Source organism: Schistocerca gregaria, chromosome 3 (assembly GCF_023897955.1).
Source record: "Schistocerca gregaria isolate iqSchGreg1 chromosome 3, iqSchGreg1.2, whole genome shotgun sequence".
In the NCBI taxonomy this organism is placed as follows: Eukaryota; Metazoa; Arthropoda; class Insecta; order Orthoptera; family Acrididae; genus Schistocerca; species Schistocerca gregaria.
This window is the reverse complement of record NC_064922.1, coordinates 158,442,235-158,460,736: the sequence shown is the minus strand read 5'-3', so window position 1 is coordinate 158,460,736 and position 18,502 is coordinate 158,442,235. Positions and strand designations below refer to the sequence as shown.

Below are 18,502 nucleotides of genomic sequence, written 5' to 3'. Positions count from 1 at the left end.
TGGCTTAGGAAGCAGAGCTGTGATTTTTACCGTGCTGGGATACATGCCCTTGTTCAAAGATGGACCAAAACTGTAGAGATGGGCGGAGATTACATTGAAAAATGACAAAATGATCCTCAATGTTGTGGTTTTCAACCTATGTAATTGCATTTAAATTTCCTGACAATTAAACGTAGAAAAAAAATAGGAGGCATTACTTTTTGACTGACCCTCGTATAAAGAGTCTCCATAGTTTGATATTAGTGATAGAAACAGGGCTGCACAACAAGCAGGCACTCCCCTGAAGTTGTTGGATGAGTATCTGATTTCGGTTTCATTGCACCACACCCTTAACTATAGTTGAGGAGTAGTAATACGCAGTTCCTACTCAATGGTCTGAAGATGACCACAGTAGTGGTCGAAACCGGTCACCTTAATAAATAAATCGTGATCAAGACTCTTTTTAGTAGTAAATATTTGTAACACATTGATCACTGTCACTCCCATAATGTTACTAGTGGTTCTTCAGCAGAAAGAGAATAAATAAATCCTGATCAAGACTGTTTTTAGTAGTAACACATTGATCACTGTCACTCCCATAATGTTAGTAGTGATTCTTCACCAGAAAGAGGTTCCTACTCAATGGTCTGAAAATGACCACAGCAGTGGTCGAAACCGGTCACCTTAATAAATAAATCCTGATCAAGACTGTTTTTAATAGTAAAATTTGTAACACATTGACCACTGTCGCTCCCATAATGTATTCAAAAGCAAAGAATCCTTTACACTTTTATTTCACCGCTTTTGCCACATTTAAGCTGGATTTACAAGACTAAACGTCGGATCCACACCTAATGTGCACAGATGGGACGCTGTGGCTTCCCCATTGTTTAATTGCTGGGGGCTACTTCAGCGCCAAATAGGTTTTACACTCTGGTCCTTCCAAGATAACTTCCCTGTTGATAGCCAGCTAAAGAAAGCTCCCAAGGTCCCTCTTGCTATAACAAAAAGAAAGGAGAATTAGCTGTGCAATCATTAGCAGTAGCGAATATTGTGTACAGTTTTCATGCAGAGTTAAAGAATCGGCTGTATTGGCTATTGGGATATTCATATTACATTTTAAATAGGTTTCATGACAGTTCGGGAATAAACTATCATGTAACATCACCTCGTTGTTGCTTGTAACGTGTAAGCAGATGATCCTGTAACACAGAGCAATGAGTACTATATCTTATTTTTGTTCTGCATGATCATTCTCTGATGTGTTTCATGCCATGGGTGGAAAATTGTAACGTGGTTCCAATATGAAAAGATGAAAATACACAAACAAATTACTCAGAAGCCTCCACACACTCATTCATATCCTCTATAGCAAGGGTGTGTTTCTTTGTAATGCATATTGTAATTAATAAACGGAGAAACATGAAATCATACAATACTACACACACATATCATTTAGTTTTACAATGCTCATAAATGAAGATAATGTCTAGATAATCTCAGAAAGACATGGATGGCTTATGTACAAATTCAAAACAAATTGAGAATCAGTTTAATAGGAAGTTACTACATCCACAATTACTACATTGCAATACAGAATTATTCATTCCATTGCAAACATATCACAGTAAGTGGTTTATCACACTGGGCAACAAGATGCACAGAAATACATAGAGGTACATGAAGAATATGCATATAATCATGAATTCATACAAAATGGGCATACAGCAAGGAAATGTGTCATGAATATTAAAAGGTTAGACCAACTCTCATGTACAAACACCTGTGTCACTGTATAAACAGATTGACCTAAGTATTGATAAATGTCATAAGCTTGATATTATGCACTGACAGTCTCATACAAATTAACACAATTATAGTATATCTTAACGATAAAATATCATAAGATACCATTATAAATTGAGGTTGTCACTGAAAGATAAAAGCACAAAAGGAACATATATACATTTCACTGTCTTCGAGCAAGCAGACTGTTCGTCACATGAATTGTTCGTGTGAAAAGTTCCCCTGAAGAAATTACAAGTAAATGTAAATGAAATGTTTAATATTTACAGTGTTTGTAGTTCTCATTGAACAGCAACTCAACTCATAAGTTCAAGTCAGGAGCTCGTCTGAATAAGTGGTGCCACACATCGAATGCAATTAATTATTAATGAGCTGGCTCACATAAAAGTTCATGTTCAAAGATTGCTTATGACAAGGATTGGTTTCTTCTCGGATTTCATACACTGTCTATCACAATGAAGTTGAGTTCTCTTCTCTAACGTCTGACCAGTCTTCAAATGGTTAATGAGCAACAGTAAAAACTTATGTCATAGACTCACAAACAATCTGATGGTATGGAGAATGGCATAATAATGTTCAGTCTAAGATACAAGTAACGAAGACGTATGCACCATATGCAACTTTAACATAAATTCATCTGCATTACTAGACTCCAGGTTTAAATTTGTAACCGAGTAGGAGTTCGTAGCAATTGTCAGATGGATATTGTTCATATATTTAGCTTGACCTTGTGGGTAACACAATAATGAATTCATAGGCAGTTTCTTCTGCAGTAACCCCAGACATGTACTCCAGTGATTCAGGTCGACTTACAGCCTCCATGATAAGTAATGATGCAGAGAAGGATTCGACATCATCTGCTGCATGGCTCTGTGATGAGACCATCGAGTGATGTCAAGGCTGTGTTAAGCTGGTGAGAATACTGTAATTTCCTGTTGTGGCAACCCTCAGTGAGTACTGTAGGTCGCCTAGATGTAGAACTGTTTGAGCAGCTCTGGCTTGCTGTGCTGGTATGGAGTTTAAGTGGGCATGCACCAACAGGTAAGCAGTGCTTGAAAGCCAGCCCATGTGTGGGGTTGGAAGACTGTGTCCCCATTGGCAGCAAGCACTCAGTGGGATGTGTGTCCTCCCCTCACTAGTGTGTCAAGGTCATATCGCTCTCCCTGGGCTGCTGCCTTCACTGTCAGTTGTATGACTCGAAACCTCATTCAGATAGATCACCCATGTCGATCGTATTGCCCTCAGGCAGTGTTACATGTGAATATTAGACATACAGAAATGAAATTTACGTACTACCCATGATACCCTATGTGCTTGGTTAATAAAACCAATAACACCACACCTGTGATTAAGTATTACAGCTCTCTGGCCTCAAAAATTGATGAAGGAGTAATAAAATACTCTTGCTCTTAAGCCTTCAAAAACGACAAAAGATTCGTCATCCCTAAAAGTGAAAAGAACGAACTTACGTTCCTTGACCTTTCCACAAACTAGTACAAAAATTCTAGAGATGAAGAATGATGTATCAGTTAAGTTTCTAAAATTTCTTGTTTCTAACGGTCGCTGGAAGAAGACGACAGATTATTACATTATTAGCAGTTGTTCTGCATGCACTTAATATACTTTGCATACTACTGAAGTTCCATCCATGGATGCTACACGTAATCCTCTGTACTTAGTTGAACATTTACACTGGTTTAATTATTGGCGTGCCCTAGGGCTAACAACCGAGCTGACAGCATCCCTTATTATTATTATGAGTTTTCCCCACTCTCACTATATGACGACGGCCGAGTTTAGGTTCGTTCTGCGCACCTGACGTCACTAAACACAGTCAGCCAATGAACAGACGTTGCCAGAGCTCGACTGCAGTGCAGAGCATGGACGAGTGTCTCCAGTTTTAGAAACGCTCAGTCATAAATAAAGTAATAGAACAAAAGCAATGTCTTGATAGCAGACTTTCTTTTATAGAAAGTTTGGAAAAAGCATTCTTTATACCAATTGCTTCATATTCTATTAATTAATTAAACCAAACAAACAATAAGCCTCCAAATTCAGGCGATAGCAAGGAAAGGTGTTTGTATCGTTCTCAGGAACCACTTTTTCTCAATAAAGCACAGCGGTAATTGTTTATTTCCTATTGTATTTCGACGAAGCGTGAGTAATTCATAGTCACACCAACAGTGTTTGTCGGTATTTTGCGTGACATTTTTACATCGTGCAGGAGCTACAGTGAACGACGAGCTGCGTTAGCGTAATGGTTACAGTGTTGGGTTACTGAGTTCGAACCTGATGCGGTGCTTTTAAAATTTTCTTTGTTTAAAAACAATATCGAAGTGTCTAGCCTTATGAATTTTATTCGTTTGAATGTAATTTTTTGAAATTTCTAATGCTTTGTCTCTTCATTAACCCTTCCGCTGATACGCTCCCCGCATTCCGCGCTGTGCGCGATTTTGTCATCACTGCATTGCTCGTCTGTGCAGACACATGGTGTTCCGACTGCTTTCACACAATTATTCGATTTCGCATAAGGTATTTGTCCCAAAAATTTGATTTTTACACATCTTGACTGTTCCCTTCCCCCCATAAATGACTTAATTTTGTTTCGATGTTCAACGCAGTTGTTGTGCAGCATTAAATGTAGTAAACCATTGCACGAAATTTTGAAGAGTTTGCAGAGGTAAAGGTCCATAGCATATACTTTCCGTGTGGTCGATTTTAGTTGCCACAATGCTGAAAATTAAATGTGGACAGGATACTTAAATTTCATATAACATTTACTGTATAACAATATCTCATTTAATTTAAGTACCAGATAGGTGTCGTATGTAATATTGAGAAATATTCCGTCTTTCGCGACTGTAATAAAAGTTTTATTTACAACGGGCGCGTTTGGCTTTATTTTAAAGCAGTTCAATCAACGAAAGGTAAGGCACATACACAATGGCACTCATGTCCTCTTTCTTGTTTTTGTTCCACAGTCGCAGTTTTACCAAAGGTATTGAAATATATTCCTCTTCTGCAACTGTAATAAGCGTCTTATTTAGACCAGATGCGTTTTTCTCTTTTGAAGCATCTTCAGTGGACAGTATCCTGTCTCCTGCATTGCCAAGTCACCTTCCGTAGTTTTGTGCTGCGGTAACACAATATTCAACGTTTGTGTCGGCTGATCAGTGTTTTAGCAAATAAATGCGGTTTGTGTGAGCTACACGCAAAAATTATATTTGACATAGCTCAGAGCACTTCACTGATACACAGTATATTCAAGTCCTAATGTTTTTGTAAGTCCACAGTTTTGTTAATTGCATTTTGTCTACTTTCTTTTAATTGATTGAAGTGCTTTAAAATAAAGCCAAATGCACCCGGTGTAAATAAAAGTTTAGTTACAGTCGTTTCAGTCGCGTATCACACGGCGAGATGGTATGGGGTGCCATTGGTTACACCTCTTGTTCGCATTGACGGCACTTTGAACAGTGGACGTTACATTTCAGATGTGTACGGCCAGTGGCTCTACTCTTCATTCGATCCCTCCGAAATCCTACATTTCAGCAGGATAATGTATGACCACATGTTGCAGGTCCTGTATGGGCCTTTCTGGATACAGAAAATGTTCGACTGCTGCCCTGGCCAGCACATTCTCCAGATCTCTCACCAATTGAGAAGGTCTGGTCAATGGTGGCCGAGGAACTGGCTTGTCACAATACGCCAGTCACTACTCTTGATGAACTGTGGTATCGTGTTGAAGCTCTGTTTGACTCAATGCCCAGGCGTATCTTGATTTCTCAGGATCTATGCACCCAAATTGTCTGAAAATGCAATCACATGTAAGTTCTAGTAAAATATATTCGTCCAATGAATACCATTTTATCATCTGCATTTCTTCTTGGTGTAGGAATTTGAGTGTCCAGTAGAGTAAATTGATCTCCAGTGAAATCATCCTCGGGTAGTTCTAATATTTTTATCCACTGTTTATTGCGAAGAAATACGTCAAAATTCTTCCCGCCTCTCCTACTGTTTTAACCCGTAAGTATTTATAATTAATTTCTTCATCCTGGAGTATCACTAGACCAAACATCTTCCCATTCATCATCATCCTCAAAAGGTTTTTTATATTCCAAGGCATTTCCTTCTATGACATTTCCTCTCCCTTCAGAACTCCTGCAGAAACAAGTAGGTCCCTCTCTACTTCCCCTACCTCCGATACTCCTTCGTCCACTTGTTTCACTAGCCAATACAATGCCTAACATCTCAAAGCTCTCGTTGGCTGAGTTGCCCTGAGTGTCCTTAAAGGTTAACTTAATTCCTTTCCCATCTAAGTACACCAGCTTGTAGAAATTAAGGAAACTGAGACCGAGAATCACTTTCACAGTCAACTTCCAAATAATCAGATAACTGGTACTAAGTATGTGTGATTGACACGCCAAGTCAGATGTGACCTGCTCCTTTACTTCCAGTCACTTCGGCTGTCCTTTGTTCTGTTCTCAAACGGAGCGACTCTTTCTGATAGTTTTTTTCTTCAACTCTTCTTCATTGACAAATAAGGCTCCTGGAAGATGAAACCCATCTAATGGCAGTTTCGGAGCCCCGAACGCTAGCCAATCTCTACTCATGTTTCTCTCTTTGTCTTTACCTTGGGGATTCCTTCATGGATTTGAACCAGATACCTGTACAATTCCTGCAGCCTTTCGTCTCTGATCATAGCGGTTTCTGTAATTTCAAATGTCACCTCTCATCTGCCTGATACGCCCTTGAACCACGAGGATTGCTCCTATGCCATTTGTTTGCATTTTGTTGGTTTGGGTACCTTACTCATCAATTTGCATTAGGCGGCCCATGTAGTTGCAGCCCACAGTGCGTTTGGACAAAGGGCATTTCTATAAGATAATCATCGCGATCATAACCAAAATGTAAAAAGGCACCTGTATAGTTCAAACAGTGTCTGGTCAATCTAACCTTGGGACAGGTTTCTTTTGACTATTTCTTTACGATACTGTGTTGGGCTACGAACCTGCTACCTTGCACCAGGCTCCATCATCAAAATGCCCAATTTCAGTTGCCTCTGCTGCTCTTGCCCCTAAACCTCATGCAGAAATATCCGATTAAATTCGTTGTAAGTCCTGCATTATTCCTCAGTCGCTCACATCGTGGCAGCTGCCTCTTCCCAAAGCTGCGAGCAAATGAAATTGATTCTGTATCCAGCGAAATGTGATCTTGGAAGTCCATCCTGGATCTAATCTGTTCAAATTTTTGAATACAGACTGTCCATCCTGTCTGGGAACAGTGCATACTTGTGTACCGAAACAATGTGTTTCCTAATTTTACTATCCTCGCCCTCCTGATAACTTATTCCCACTAGTACCACTGATTATACGTTTACAGTTGGCAGTACAGGATCACTGCTTCTACCGTATAGTATGTTCCTTCTCCCTATTTTGTTCACTTTTCAACGCTTCTCTGAGCCCTGAACTGTTCGCTGAACCATTGTTACATTGTCTCTCCTTAAACAGTTCTACCAGAAATTCACTATTGCGACCGTTGTGCCTGACTCTATTTATTTCAATAGGAACAACACGCATATTTCCTCCCGCTCTTTCAAGATTATAGAACAGTACTCTTCTAACATTCTGCGTGGTGTCTGTTTGTTCTAAGTCGTGTCTCCCTACCACTTTCGCGCAACGACGCTCTGAGTGTGTGTTTTAGGGAATTGACTAGTTTAAACCTGGGATCTGTTCCTGGTAAGGAGACGCCAGACCGCACATGACATGTAGAGTTCAGAAGAGTTCTGTGAGACTAGCGATGATATAATCAAGTACTTAATGATTTCAGCGCCAGCTCCACTGCACTCCCTGTAAAAGAATCTTAATACTAACTAAATTTAGTAAAGGGGTTCAAGGCTTTCCTATTTTTAGTTAGCTGGTAAAATAACGTCGAGAAAGTAGTTAAGTTTACCACTGGAAATTTTATTCTACTCACAAAACATGGTTTATAAATTGCACTATTGATAAAAAGGAAATATTTTAATACAGGATGATAAAAACCAACTGCGTTCAACAAAAATATGAACGAATATTCCCTGAATGGGTTTCCAAGTTCCACAACGGATCGAAGGATGACCTATGCCATATCATGTCTATAATCTAGGTTTAAATTAAGTTTCATAAAAGAGAAAACTATCAAAAATGGTCTGCAGTGACTCTCAGTTATCTTTAATTACTTATTTAACTTGTCGTAAGTTACAGTGGCTGATGTGGCTTCTCAATAATTATACAACAGAAAAATCATCGCGTTTCAGATTTTTAACTTCTAGTAGCAAATGTGAATACCACGAAGTTTAATTGACGATCGACACTAGTATTAAGTAAAAAGGAGTTGTAACAGATGAGACTTCTGCAGTTCTGAGTGAAGCCTTATGCGCTGTTATGCGGCATCGCGTGCGTTCATTACCTTGTCGTTGGTTAGGCAGTGTCAGGGGGCGGCGAGCGGTGCAGCTCCACACCTCGTCGTCTCGGAAGCAACTCTCTCTAACTTCTCCTTACTACAATTTTCCGAAGTTGGTTTAAGAAAAGCTATCTGGCTGTGTTTTCAACTGACCAATCAGGGTCTCAATGTTAACCTTAAGCGCCGCCTAGAAAAATTCTGTCTACCCAATGAGAAACGATATACTTTTCGTGGTAGGGCAATGTTTTTAATGTTTGCTAAGTAAAAAAAAACGCGAAAAAGTCACACTCTAAAACTTGCAGCTGGTGTGGCCCTTTTAGTGCTATCGTAAGATCTGTACAGTTCTTCTGGAGGGCTCTATCTTTTAACATGGGCTGGGGGTGGTCTTGGCGGTCGGCTGTTATCGTGGGTGTCCGTCCCTTATCGTAGGGCCTCCTAGCTTAACACGGTTCTGCTCTCGGCTTTTGTTCTCGTTTCTCCCCTCGGAACTGCGTCTGTTTCACGGTGGGAAGGTATGACATGCATTTAGGCGTTCTTGTGCTAGTCTGTGGTATTCCATTTGCTCACTAGTTGATCGTATTACTTTGGTTAATTTAATGTCAGGATTTATTCGGAGCTATGTGACATACTGCCGGATTTGTATTATGTCAGGGTTTTCATGGAAGGTGTTGAATTTGCCTGACACCTTACACTCTATGACCCTGAATCGTTACATAATGAAAATGCTCTACTTCCTTGCATAATGTCATCTGTTACTTTTTCTTTCTGCTCTTTAATAATGTCACCATTCTTGCGAAATTCATCAGTTGTCCCTTTCAGGTCCTGAGATAACATTTTTTGACACAAGTGCTGAATTGTTTTTCAATTAATTGTTTTGTCTTGTACTCGTGTCTGGTAATTTGCCCAATCTTTTAGCCCACTTTGACCTTTCTTTCGATACACTCTTTTACATGACCCATTAGCTGATGTTCTGATTTCTTGAAATGTTTGTAACGTTTCTTGAATTGTTCTTCTTGTATTTTGAAACAATCATCGTTCCTTTCATCTTGCTGTTTATTAACTAACTCAAGTGTCGCTACATTCTCCTCTGTCAGTTTTTAAAAATTATTTTGCCTTTTATAACTCTCATCAGAAATTTTATTACACTCTTCCGCCTTCTTATGTCGCTCATACACCGTTTTCTAAGGTACTTCCACTCTTTTATGTCATCCTTCGGTCCTTACGTAATGCTCGTCGTTCTTCTCGACTGACACTTGTTTTCCTATGCCATTTCATTGAAGAAGACTGGAGATCAAAAAGTGGCAGTGAAGGAGGCGTTAGCGCGCTGCTGTTTGTGCTCTGTGTAACCACCTCATGTCCTTTGGCTAAGAAATTCTCTGCTGCCTGAGACTCTTTCACATTGTCTTCACATAATGACCCATCTTCAGACTGGTCCCTGTTTACTCTGCATGTTATTAATTTCACTAGCTATTGGCACTGAACCTTTCAAATTCCTTTCATGACTTCCTCTAACCTCAGTACTTGTTGAACTGCCTCGTTTGGCGTCTATCCTGAATTTACAGATTAAGGTTACAAACTGACCTGCTTCTTCACACTCAACTGTGCTCATCTTTTCAAAACTACGTGCACGAGCATGGATTAATTTTGGCAGAACAAAACACTGACGCAAAACAAACACTTCTCCCTAATTACCAAATTCTTAAGGTAGAAATGCCATGAAACTACCAAAAACACGAACACATTTTAAAATATTCCCCAAAAGTGCAACGTCGACGCTCAGGACAACGACAGACTCTACTCACCAATCTTAGCTGTAAGAGAAACACAAAACTTTAATTATTTTAAATTCTTGAACCTCATTTCTTACTGTGGTGTTTGTCTATACCTTTGTGGCTAAAGTGCAATCAGTAACATTTGTTGACTACATAAACCAGTGGGTTCCACACTTCGAAAACCCTGACTAAGGCTCGACAAACAGCTCTTTAAGGTGTCAGTTGAGCTGTTAACCATACCACTTAGATGCTACAAGTTTGAGTCTGGTGAAAGGAAGCTCTCCATAAAATCGTGCAAAGTTAAGAGAAGCATTGTTGCGCAATAGATAACATCTTATTGTTGTGGACTTCAGTCTAGACACTGGTTTAATGCAGCTTTCCATGCTACTCTATCCTGTGCAAGCTTCTTCATCTCCAAGTAACTACTGCAACCTACATACTGCTGAATCTGCTTAGTGTACTCATCCCTTGCTCTCTCTCTACGTGTTTTACCCTCCTCTCTTCCATCCAATACTAAATTTCAGATCCCTTGATGCATAATTATGTGATCTACCCGTCTAACCTTCAGAATTCTTCTGCAGCACCACATTTCAAAAGCTTCTACTCTCTTCTTGTCTAAACTATTCCTCGTCCATGTTTCACTTCCATACATGGCTACACTTCATACAAATACTTTCAGAAACCACTTCCTGACACATAAATCTATACTCTATGTTAACAAATTTCTTTTCTTCAGAAATGCTTTCCTTTCCACAGCCAGGCAACATTTTATATCCTTCCTACTTCGACCACCATCAATTTTTTGCTCCACAACAGCAAAACTCATCTACTATTTTAATTGTCTCATTTCCTAATCTAGCCGGCCTCGGTGGTCTAGCGGTTCTAGGAGCCCAGTCCGGAACCGCGCGACTACTACGGTCGCAGGTTCGAATCCTGCCTCGGGCATGGATGTGTGTGATTTCCTTAAGTTAGTTAGGTTTAAGTAGTTCTAAGTTCTAGGGGACTGATGACCACAGCAGTTAAGTCCCATAGTGCTCAGAGCCATTTGAACCATTTTTTTCCTAATCTAATTCCCTCAGGATCACCTGATTTAATCCGACTGCATTCCATTATGTTCGTCTTGCTGTTGTTGACCTTCATCCTATATCCTCCTTACAAGATACTGTCTATTATGTTTAACTGCTCTTCCAGGTCCTATGCTGCCTCAGACTTACAATGTCTTCGGCGAACGTCAAAGTTTTTATTTCTTCTCCGTGCATTTTAATGCCCTACTCCAAATTTTTCTTTTGTTTCCATTACTACTTGTTCAGTATACAAATTGAACAACATCGGGGATAGGCTACAACCCTGTCTCACTCCCTTCCAAACCACTGCTTCCCTTTCATGCCCCTCGACTCTTATAACTGCTGTCTCGTATGTGCAAAAATTGTAATTTTCCTTTCGCTCCCTGTATTTGATCCCTGCCACCTTTATAAATTGAAAGAGAGTACTCCAGTCAACATTTTCAAAAGCTTTCTCTAAGTCTACAAATGTCAGGAACGTAGGTTTGCGTTTCCTTAATCTATCTTCTAAGATAAGCCGTAGGATTAGTATTGGCACGCGTGTTCCAACATTTCTATGGTATCCAAACTGATCTCCCCAAGGTCGGCTTCTACCAGTTTTTCCATTCGTCTGTAATGACTTCGTGTCACTATTTCACAGCCATGACTTATTATACTGAATGTTTGCTAATTTTCACACATGTTAACACATGCTTTCTTTGGGATTTAAATTATTACATTGTTCTTGAAGTCTGGGAGTATTTTGCCTATCTCATACATCTTGCTCACCAGACGATAGGGTTTGGTCATGGCTGGCTCCCCCAAGGCATCATTAGTTCTAATGGAATGTTGTCTACTCCCGCCGTCTTCTTTCAACCGGTCTTTAAGTGCTCTGTCAAATTCTCCACACAGTATCATATCTCTCATTTCATCTTTATCTACTTCCTCTTCCATTTCCATAATATTGCCCTCAAGTACCTCGCCCTTGTATAGACCCTCTACATACTCCTTCCAACTTGCTGCTTTCCTTTCTTTGCTTAGAATTGGTTTTCCGTTTGAACTCTTCATATTCATAGACATTGCTCTTTTGTCTCGAAAGGTCTCTCTAATTTTGCTGTAGGCAGTATCTATCTTACCCCTAGTGATATATGCCTCTACATGCTTACATTTGTGCTCTAACCATCCCTGCATTTCCTGTCGACATCATTTTTGAGACATTTGTATTCCTTTTTGCTTGCTTCATTTGCTGAATTTTTATATATTCTGATTTCATCAATTAAATTCAGTGTCTCATCTGTTACCCAAGGATTTCGACTAACCCTCGTCTCTTTACCTACTTGATTCTCTGCTGCCTTTACTATTTCATCTCCCAGAGGTACCCATTATTTTTCTAGTGTATATCTTTCCCCGTCCTTGTCAATCATTCCCTAATGCTATCTCTGAAACCCTCTACAACCTTTGCTTTTTTCAGTTTATCCGGGTCCCATCTCCTTAGATAGCCATCTTTTTGCAGTTTCTTCAGTTTTAACCTACAATTCAAAACCAATAAATTGTGGTCAGAGACCACGTCTGTTGCTGGAAATGTGTTACAGTTTAAAACGTGGTTCCTAAATCTCTTCCTTGCCATTATATAATCTATCTAAAACCTGCCAGTGTCTCCAGGCTTCATCTATGTATACAACATGGATAGCGTCTTACTGAAGGAAAACTATTAGAGATGACCCCATTAAGCATCAATGTATAGGCACCACACCTCACACGCTTATATTAATGAAGGGGCTCATCTACCTACCAATGGGTACTAGTGGTCACTATAAGAATTTGATTTATTGTCAAATAACATCAAATAAAATGATTTATCCACTGAACCCACCATATAAACATTTAATAATTGGGCAAAAGCTAGTATTTAAGAACTTATATGTATCCTGTATGTAATAGTAGTAGCATATAATTTTATTTACTTTTAACACTGACTATGTGAGAATTCTCTATCTTGTATAGAATGGTAGCACTGTAATTATTATTCTTTTCCTGCTTAAATTATTCGCTCACCTTCTTTTAAATGGCCCAGAACAAAATTACTGACAGTGTTACTTTCTTAATTTCTAATTTAATTGTTAGCTTTGTGCGTTAATATTGTATTTCTGGAGCCTATTTTTCTCTGCTGGTAGCATCATCTGTGTAAATTATCTGCTTGTCTCCTATCACCCTGAACTGCACAGTGCACTATAGTCCGATCCACGAATGACGGCGGTTTGCACAGCTCGAGACGCTGATGGGCATTGCGTTGTTGCCACTTGCCAGCAACAGATGCGGTAAGTACACAAACGAGCTCTGTGCTTGAAGAAAGCGAATATGTTGCAAATCATGTCTCTCGCTTGCTTGTGCAGAATTTGTCGCTTATTACCACCATTAGCTGTGACAACTCTCAACAAACGGAATAAAAATTAACTGAATAACTCGCTGCGATCACGTTTAATGCTCTGATTGGCTAAGACGTTCACAGCAAAGTGCTGAGAGCACCACTGGACGCTGATTGGTTGTCGGAGAATGTGTGATGTAGATGCGGAGAACGAGCCTATACTCGACCGTCGTCCTTTACGTTTTTACAGTCGTTGATATTCTCAGTGATATTGCCTCAAAACGAATACTCTCTGCCCCTCACTCTTCTGTATTGGCGCAGACCTCCTCGCTTTGTTCTTGTGAAGTGTAACCGACCTTGAAACTCCAAGCTTCCTGAAACACCATACCTGCCTGTGGGCCCCTCACCTCCCTCCCAGCCCCATCGCGTACCGCAAGGGCTATGCCAGGCTCCAGGGCAGCCGATATCCTACTTACAGCATTACAGCGGAAAGAATTCACAGTGCCTATATGCTACAACACATACGTGTAAATGTGCGGTCGTTCCTTTCCCACTCGTAGCTTTAATGTCATACTCCAGCTGGAGATGTGACTGGAGCCAAATATCCCTTCCAGCTATGTTGGCCTATATGGCTATGTGCTTCTGAGACAAGACAGGTATAACAGAAGAGGTGGCAGTATGGTTACATGGATACAAGCATACTGGCTTCCCAACATCTTGCTCATGTCCAAAAGCGAGGACAAGCAACCTGTATATATGTTCACTGAAGTTAACCCTCTCAACAGAAAAGTGTCTTATACGTGTGATTTACAATCCACCAATAGCTGGACAACTCTCCAGTTTTGAATCCGTGCTCTCGGGACTTCAATATTTGTGTGATAATCTGGAGCTTTGTAGCTGGAGTCGTGCAATTTCAAAATTTACGTGTATTGTTTCCCATTCAAGTCTCACACTGCTTCGATAGGGCCAACTCATTATACTGCGGACATTCATACTTCTATCTACACTATCGCAAGCAAGAGAGTAATTCCCATGATCAAATTTCTGCGCCTAGATTGTCTGCTCATGCTGTAATATTCACGAATTATTGGTTAAAATGTCCAAACAACAAACCGCCAAGTCACCAATTTTAGAGGTTTTGACCGCTTCCGTAAGTCTGAGCTTATAACCGACGCCTTTGAAATTCTTGGCGGGGAATGACAGGAAATAACTTTGACATAAATTATGAAGTAGCTAATTTCACTGAGAAACTCAAAATTTTATACGATAAACACGCTCTGATTAACTCAAACACCTTATAAGAGACGCAGAACGCAGGAATTATAAACGGCATCCGACGTCCGAGAATGATCTCTGCCACAAGTGACTACGTAACTGAGCTAGTCAGTCGGTGAGACTCGCAAAATTCAGGTATGCCCACTAGTTAACTGGAAATTTTAACAGGCCCTCCTTCTTGTGGAAAAATGAGGGCAAAGAATAGGACTCGGGTAGACACTGGCCCCAGATCGAATTACGGCGATGGCTGGTGTGCCAGCCAGGCTGGATGTGGTTTTTAGGCGATTTTCCCCATCCCAGTAGGTTAATACCGGGCTGGTCCTAAGCCCCGGCTGTTACACAACTCGCAGACATCTGGACACGTTCGCACTTTTCCGTGGCCTACACTAGACGCAGACAGTTGGAGAACACTAATTCCGGCCCGGGGGGGGGGGGGGGGGGGGGTACCAGATGGCGACAGGAAGGTCATCTGACCAACCTTTGACACTAACAACGGCAAATCCGTTGTAACAAGGCCGACCCCACGCTGAAGTGGGGCAAACGCACAAGGAAATGGCGATGAACTTTCTGAGCGAATATCAATCTCGTTTCCGCATAAATCGCATCGCGACGACTGCTTTTATAAAAGTCAGTGACGAACTGAAGCAAGCTTAGGACAAACAAGATGAGACTACTATGTGTTTTATGGATTTCAGCAAAGCTTTTCACGCTGTCGACAATTTATATCCTACTTGCTAAGCTAAAAAGTCAAAACCATGCTTCATGTGGTGTACAATGATTCCACTCATACCTTTTACACCGCCAAAAGTTTGCAATGATTGGAGGGAAGAGGATGCAGTGGATGAATGTAATGTAAGGGGCTCCACAAGTATCAGTATGGGTCCCATTACTTTTCTCTTTGAATGTTAATGATATGTCGAATATTTTCTTACACTGCAAATGTCGTTTACATATTGATGACCATCAGTCATATCTAAGTGCAAACCCAACAAATCTATGCACAGCCATCCACAATGTAAATGCTGACTTAATTCCTTTATCTCAATGGGCCCATCTAAGAGCAATGTTAATGATAAACAAAGCAAACAGTGCGTTATATCTACAATTGTTGATGAAGTTATTTTGTCAGAAAGAAACCCAAGGAATGTCTTAGAGTGAGAAATAAGTGGCAGATGAAATAGCAGCGTTTCTGCAAGGTGAGGCAGTGGAATGTGTGGTGTCATATACGTTCGAGTGTGTGGACAATGAACATGGGGAATACACTGATGATGATACATGCTTAACAAGTGTAAGTGATATTGAAATAGGTGTCGAGCCCTGTAGTTCATCATCGTTGTCGGACAGGGAGCCTTGATATAAAATGACGCGTACGTGGACGAATGGAAGGGTGCATCATAAGCAGATAAAGATAGCCAAGTATGACTTTTCTCGGTAAGACTGCTAGTATCAGCCACAGGCCTTGATTTGTGAAACATATTTCCGACTATGTTTCTGGTGCACAGCACTCTATAGAAGCGGATTGTGGGCTGTTGGGAAACCGAAAAAAGAGTATGTGCCATTCCAGAAGGATGCTGAAAACCAGAATTTGAGACAGGATCATATTTTGTTTCTTTAGTCATCAGAGGATCTTATAGGGAGCCGTAAAAGGAAGAAAATGTAATGTAACATGGAAACTGGAGAATATACGGGGTGTTCAAAAAGTCTCTCCGAGGTGCCGTATGATTGTTAGCAGGACGTGCCGTATGCCGCAGTGAATACACCGAAATGAAGCTCAGTAAAATACAAGTTATTAATTTATTGAATATTCATTTTTACTTACAGATCTTCACATTAAATGTTGAAAGTGTCCCCCGTGTTGATGAATACACAATTCAATTCGTCTAATCATGTTTCCGAACACAAGCTGTAACATTTCTTCTGTAACAGAAGCAGTGAAAGTGGATATTGCAGTTTTCAATTCATCCATGGATTTTGAACGGTTTTTATAGACAGTTGCTTCCGCTGCACCCCCAGAAGAAAAAGTCAGATGTGTTAGGTCAGGCGATTGTGGACGCCAAAGTTATTGTGAATTTATGCGATCACCAAAAACATCAGCAAGCAGTGACATTGAAACGCGAGCTGTATGCACGGTTGCACCATCTTGTTGAAAATAACCGTTCAGTATTTCGCTTTACACAAGTTATCCTACGAATGGGTACAGAATATAACTGCAATATCGTTGTGCGTTTATTGTTTCGTTGAAAAGTATGGGACCCACAAAACAAACTCCTATTTTCACAAAATGAAGTGGTCCCTCATGAATATACAATGGATTTGCAGTACTCCATATACAAGAATTTTGCGAGTTCATGTACCCGGATAAATGAAACCACACCTCATCAGCAAAAAACGTTTCATTAAGAACATCCCTTCCATTTTGTAGAGCGAAATTTTTGAACCATTGACAATAATGCAGTCTCTTGCCATGATCAGTATTTATCAGTTCTGGCACGACTCACTTTCTGTGGGAAAAGTTCTAATTTTTTCCTTACAGCTGTGTGGGCCGTCGCGACACTAACATCCACTTGAAGGGAAGTAACCCAGACAGGTGAACAACCATACGGCACGCACGGCTAACAATCATACGGCACTGCGGAGAGACTTTTTGAACACACCGTACATTAAAAAAGTTGAGGGCTTAGAGAATAACTGCTACTGTGAGATGAAGAGGTTGGCACAGGAGAACATGTCGTGGTTGTCCGTTTCGAACCAGCCAACAGACAGATGACACCATAATATCATGCAACAACTGTGAACATCAGTACAACGTACCTGCACTTTTTGTCCCATAGGGAACTCCAGCTGCACGTGTAAAACAGCGATATCAGCGATGCGATGTGAAACTATTTTATCGACGCCAATCACATATCCCCCGCTTTCGCGGTCAGATGTTCCAACTCGCAGTGTTACTTCGCCGTCGGTTTCAGTCCGCTCGATACAGTGTTTAGCAGTCATGGCCCAAGACTCTCTGACGATGGTCGCTGCACATTCAAACACACCCCACCTCTCGAGACCTGCGATATAAGGGAATTCCTCGATAGATGTTTCCTCTCCGCCCAAGATACGGGGCGGTGCGAAGCAAACGGTGACGTTTAGACAGCTGGAGAGCCATACAAGCACGTCTGCACGAAGCATGCGGGAGTTGTGGGCGCCGGACCTGCGACTGGGACACTGTGCGTGGGTCCCCGACTTCATCTGATGTCTCTTTCCCGTTGCCGTTTGCGTTAATTTCGGACGTAACGAGCTGAACGACTGTAGGGATGACGGGAATAGTGGTGGCTTGCGGCAGCAGCAGTATACGACTGTATCAGGCTATGTAGGCAGTGCCAAATGAAATTTATTTGTTTATAAAGCTGATATGACACATAAAATCCCCAACATATCGTGATATTAGTATCGTAAGACCACGATGTCTTTTACATTAATAAAGGAAAATGCTGGTCAGCGTTATTGGGCATAAAAGCACACACTGATAGCATAAGTCGTATGTAATTTCATACGTTATTACTGTTTTCAGTACCCATACGAACATTATGGGGCACTAAACCTTTCTTTAGACATAACAACAGGTATTGTTCAAGTAAATCGCTGTTTTAAGCATTTGAGTAGCAGTAGGGAAAATTATTCTGGCCCAGCCCCGATTGCAACATGCGATGTCGCTCGAAGTCATTATTGTGTTTCCAGAATGAGATTTTTACTCTGCAGCGGAGTGTGCGCTGATATGAAACTTCCTGGCAGATTAAAACTGTGTGCCGGATCGAGACTCGAACTCGGGACCTTTGCCTTTC

General features: G+C 40.7%; 1 protein-coding gene across 1 annotated transcript; it reads right to left on the bottom strand.

Moving 5' to 3' along the window:
* Positions 1–781: 781 nt before the first annotated feature.
* On the bottom strand, positions 782–18,000 carry LOC126354586 (trypsin epsilon-like). Its single transcript, XM_050004335.1, has 2 exons — positions 17,487–18,000; positions 782–977 (listed from the first exon to the last, which is right to left on the bottom strand). The coding sequence occupies exons 1-2, from the start codon at positions 17,907–17,909 to the stop codon at positions 906–908; spliced, it is 495 nt and encodes a 164-aa protein (XP_049860292.1). The 5' UTR covers positions 17,910–18,000; the 3' UTR covers positions 782–905.
* Positions 18,001–18,502: the final 502 nt, after the last annotated feature.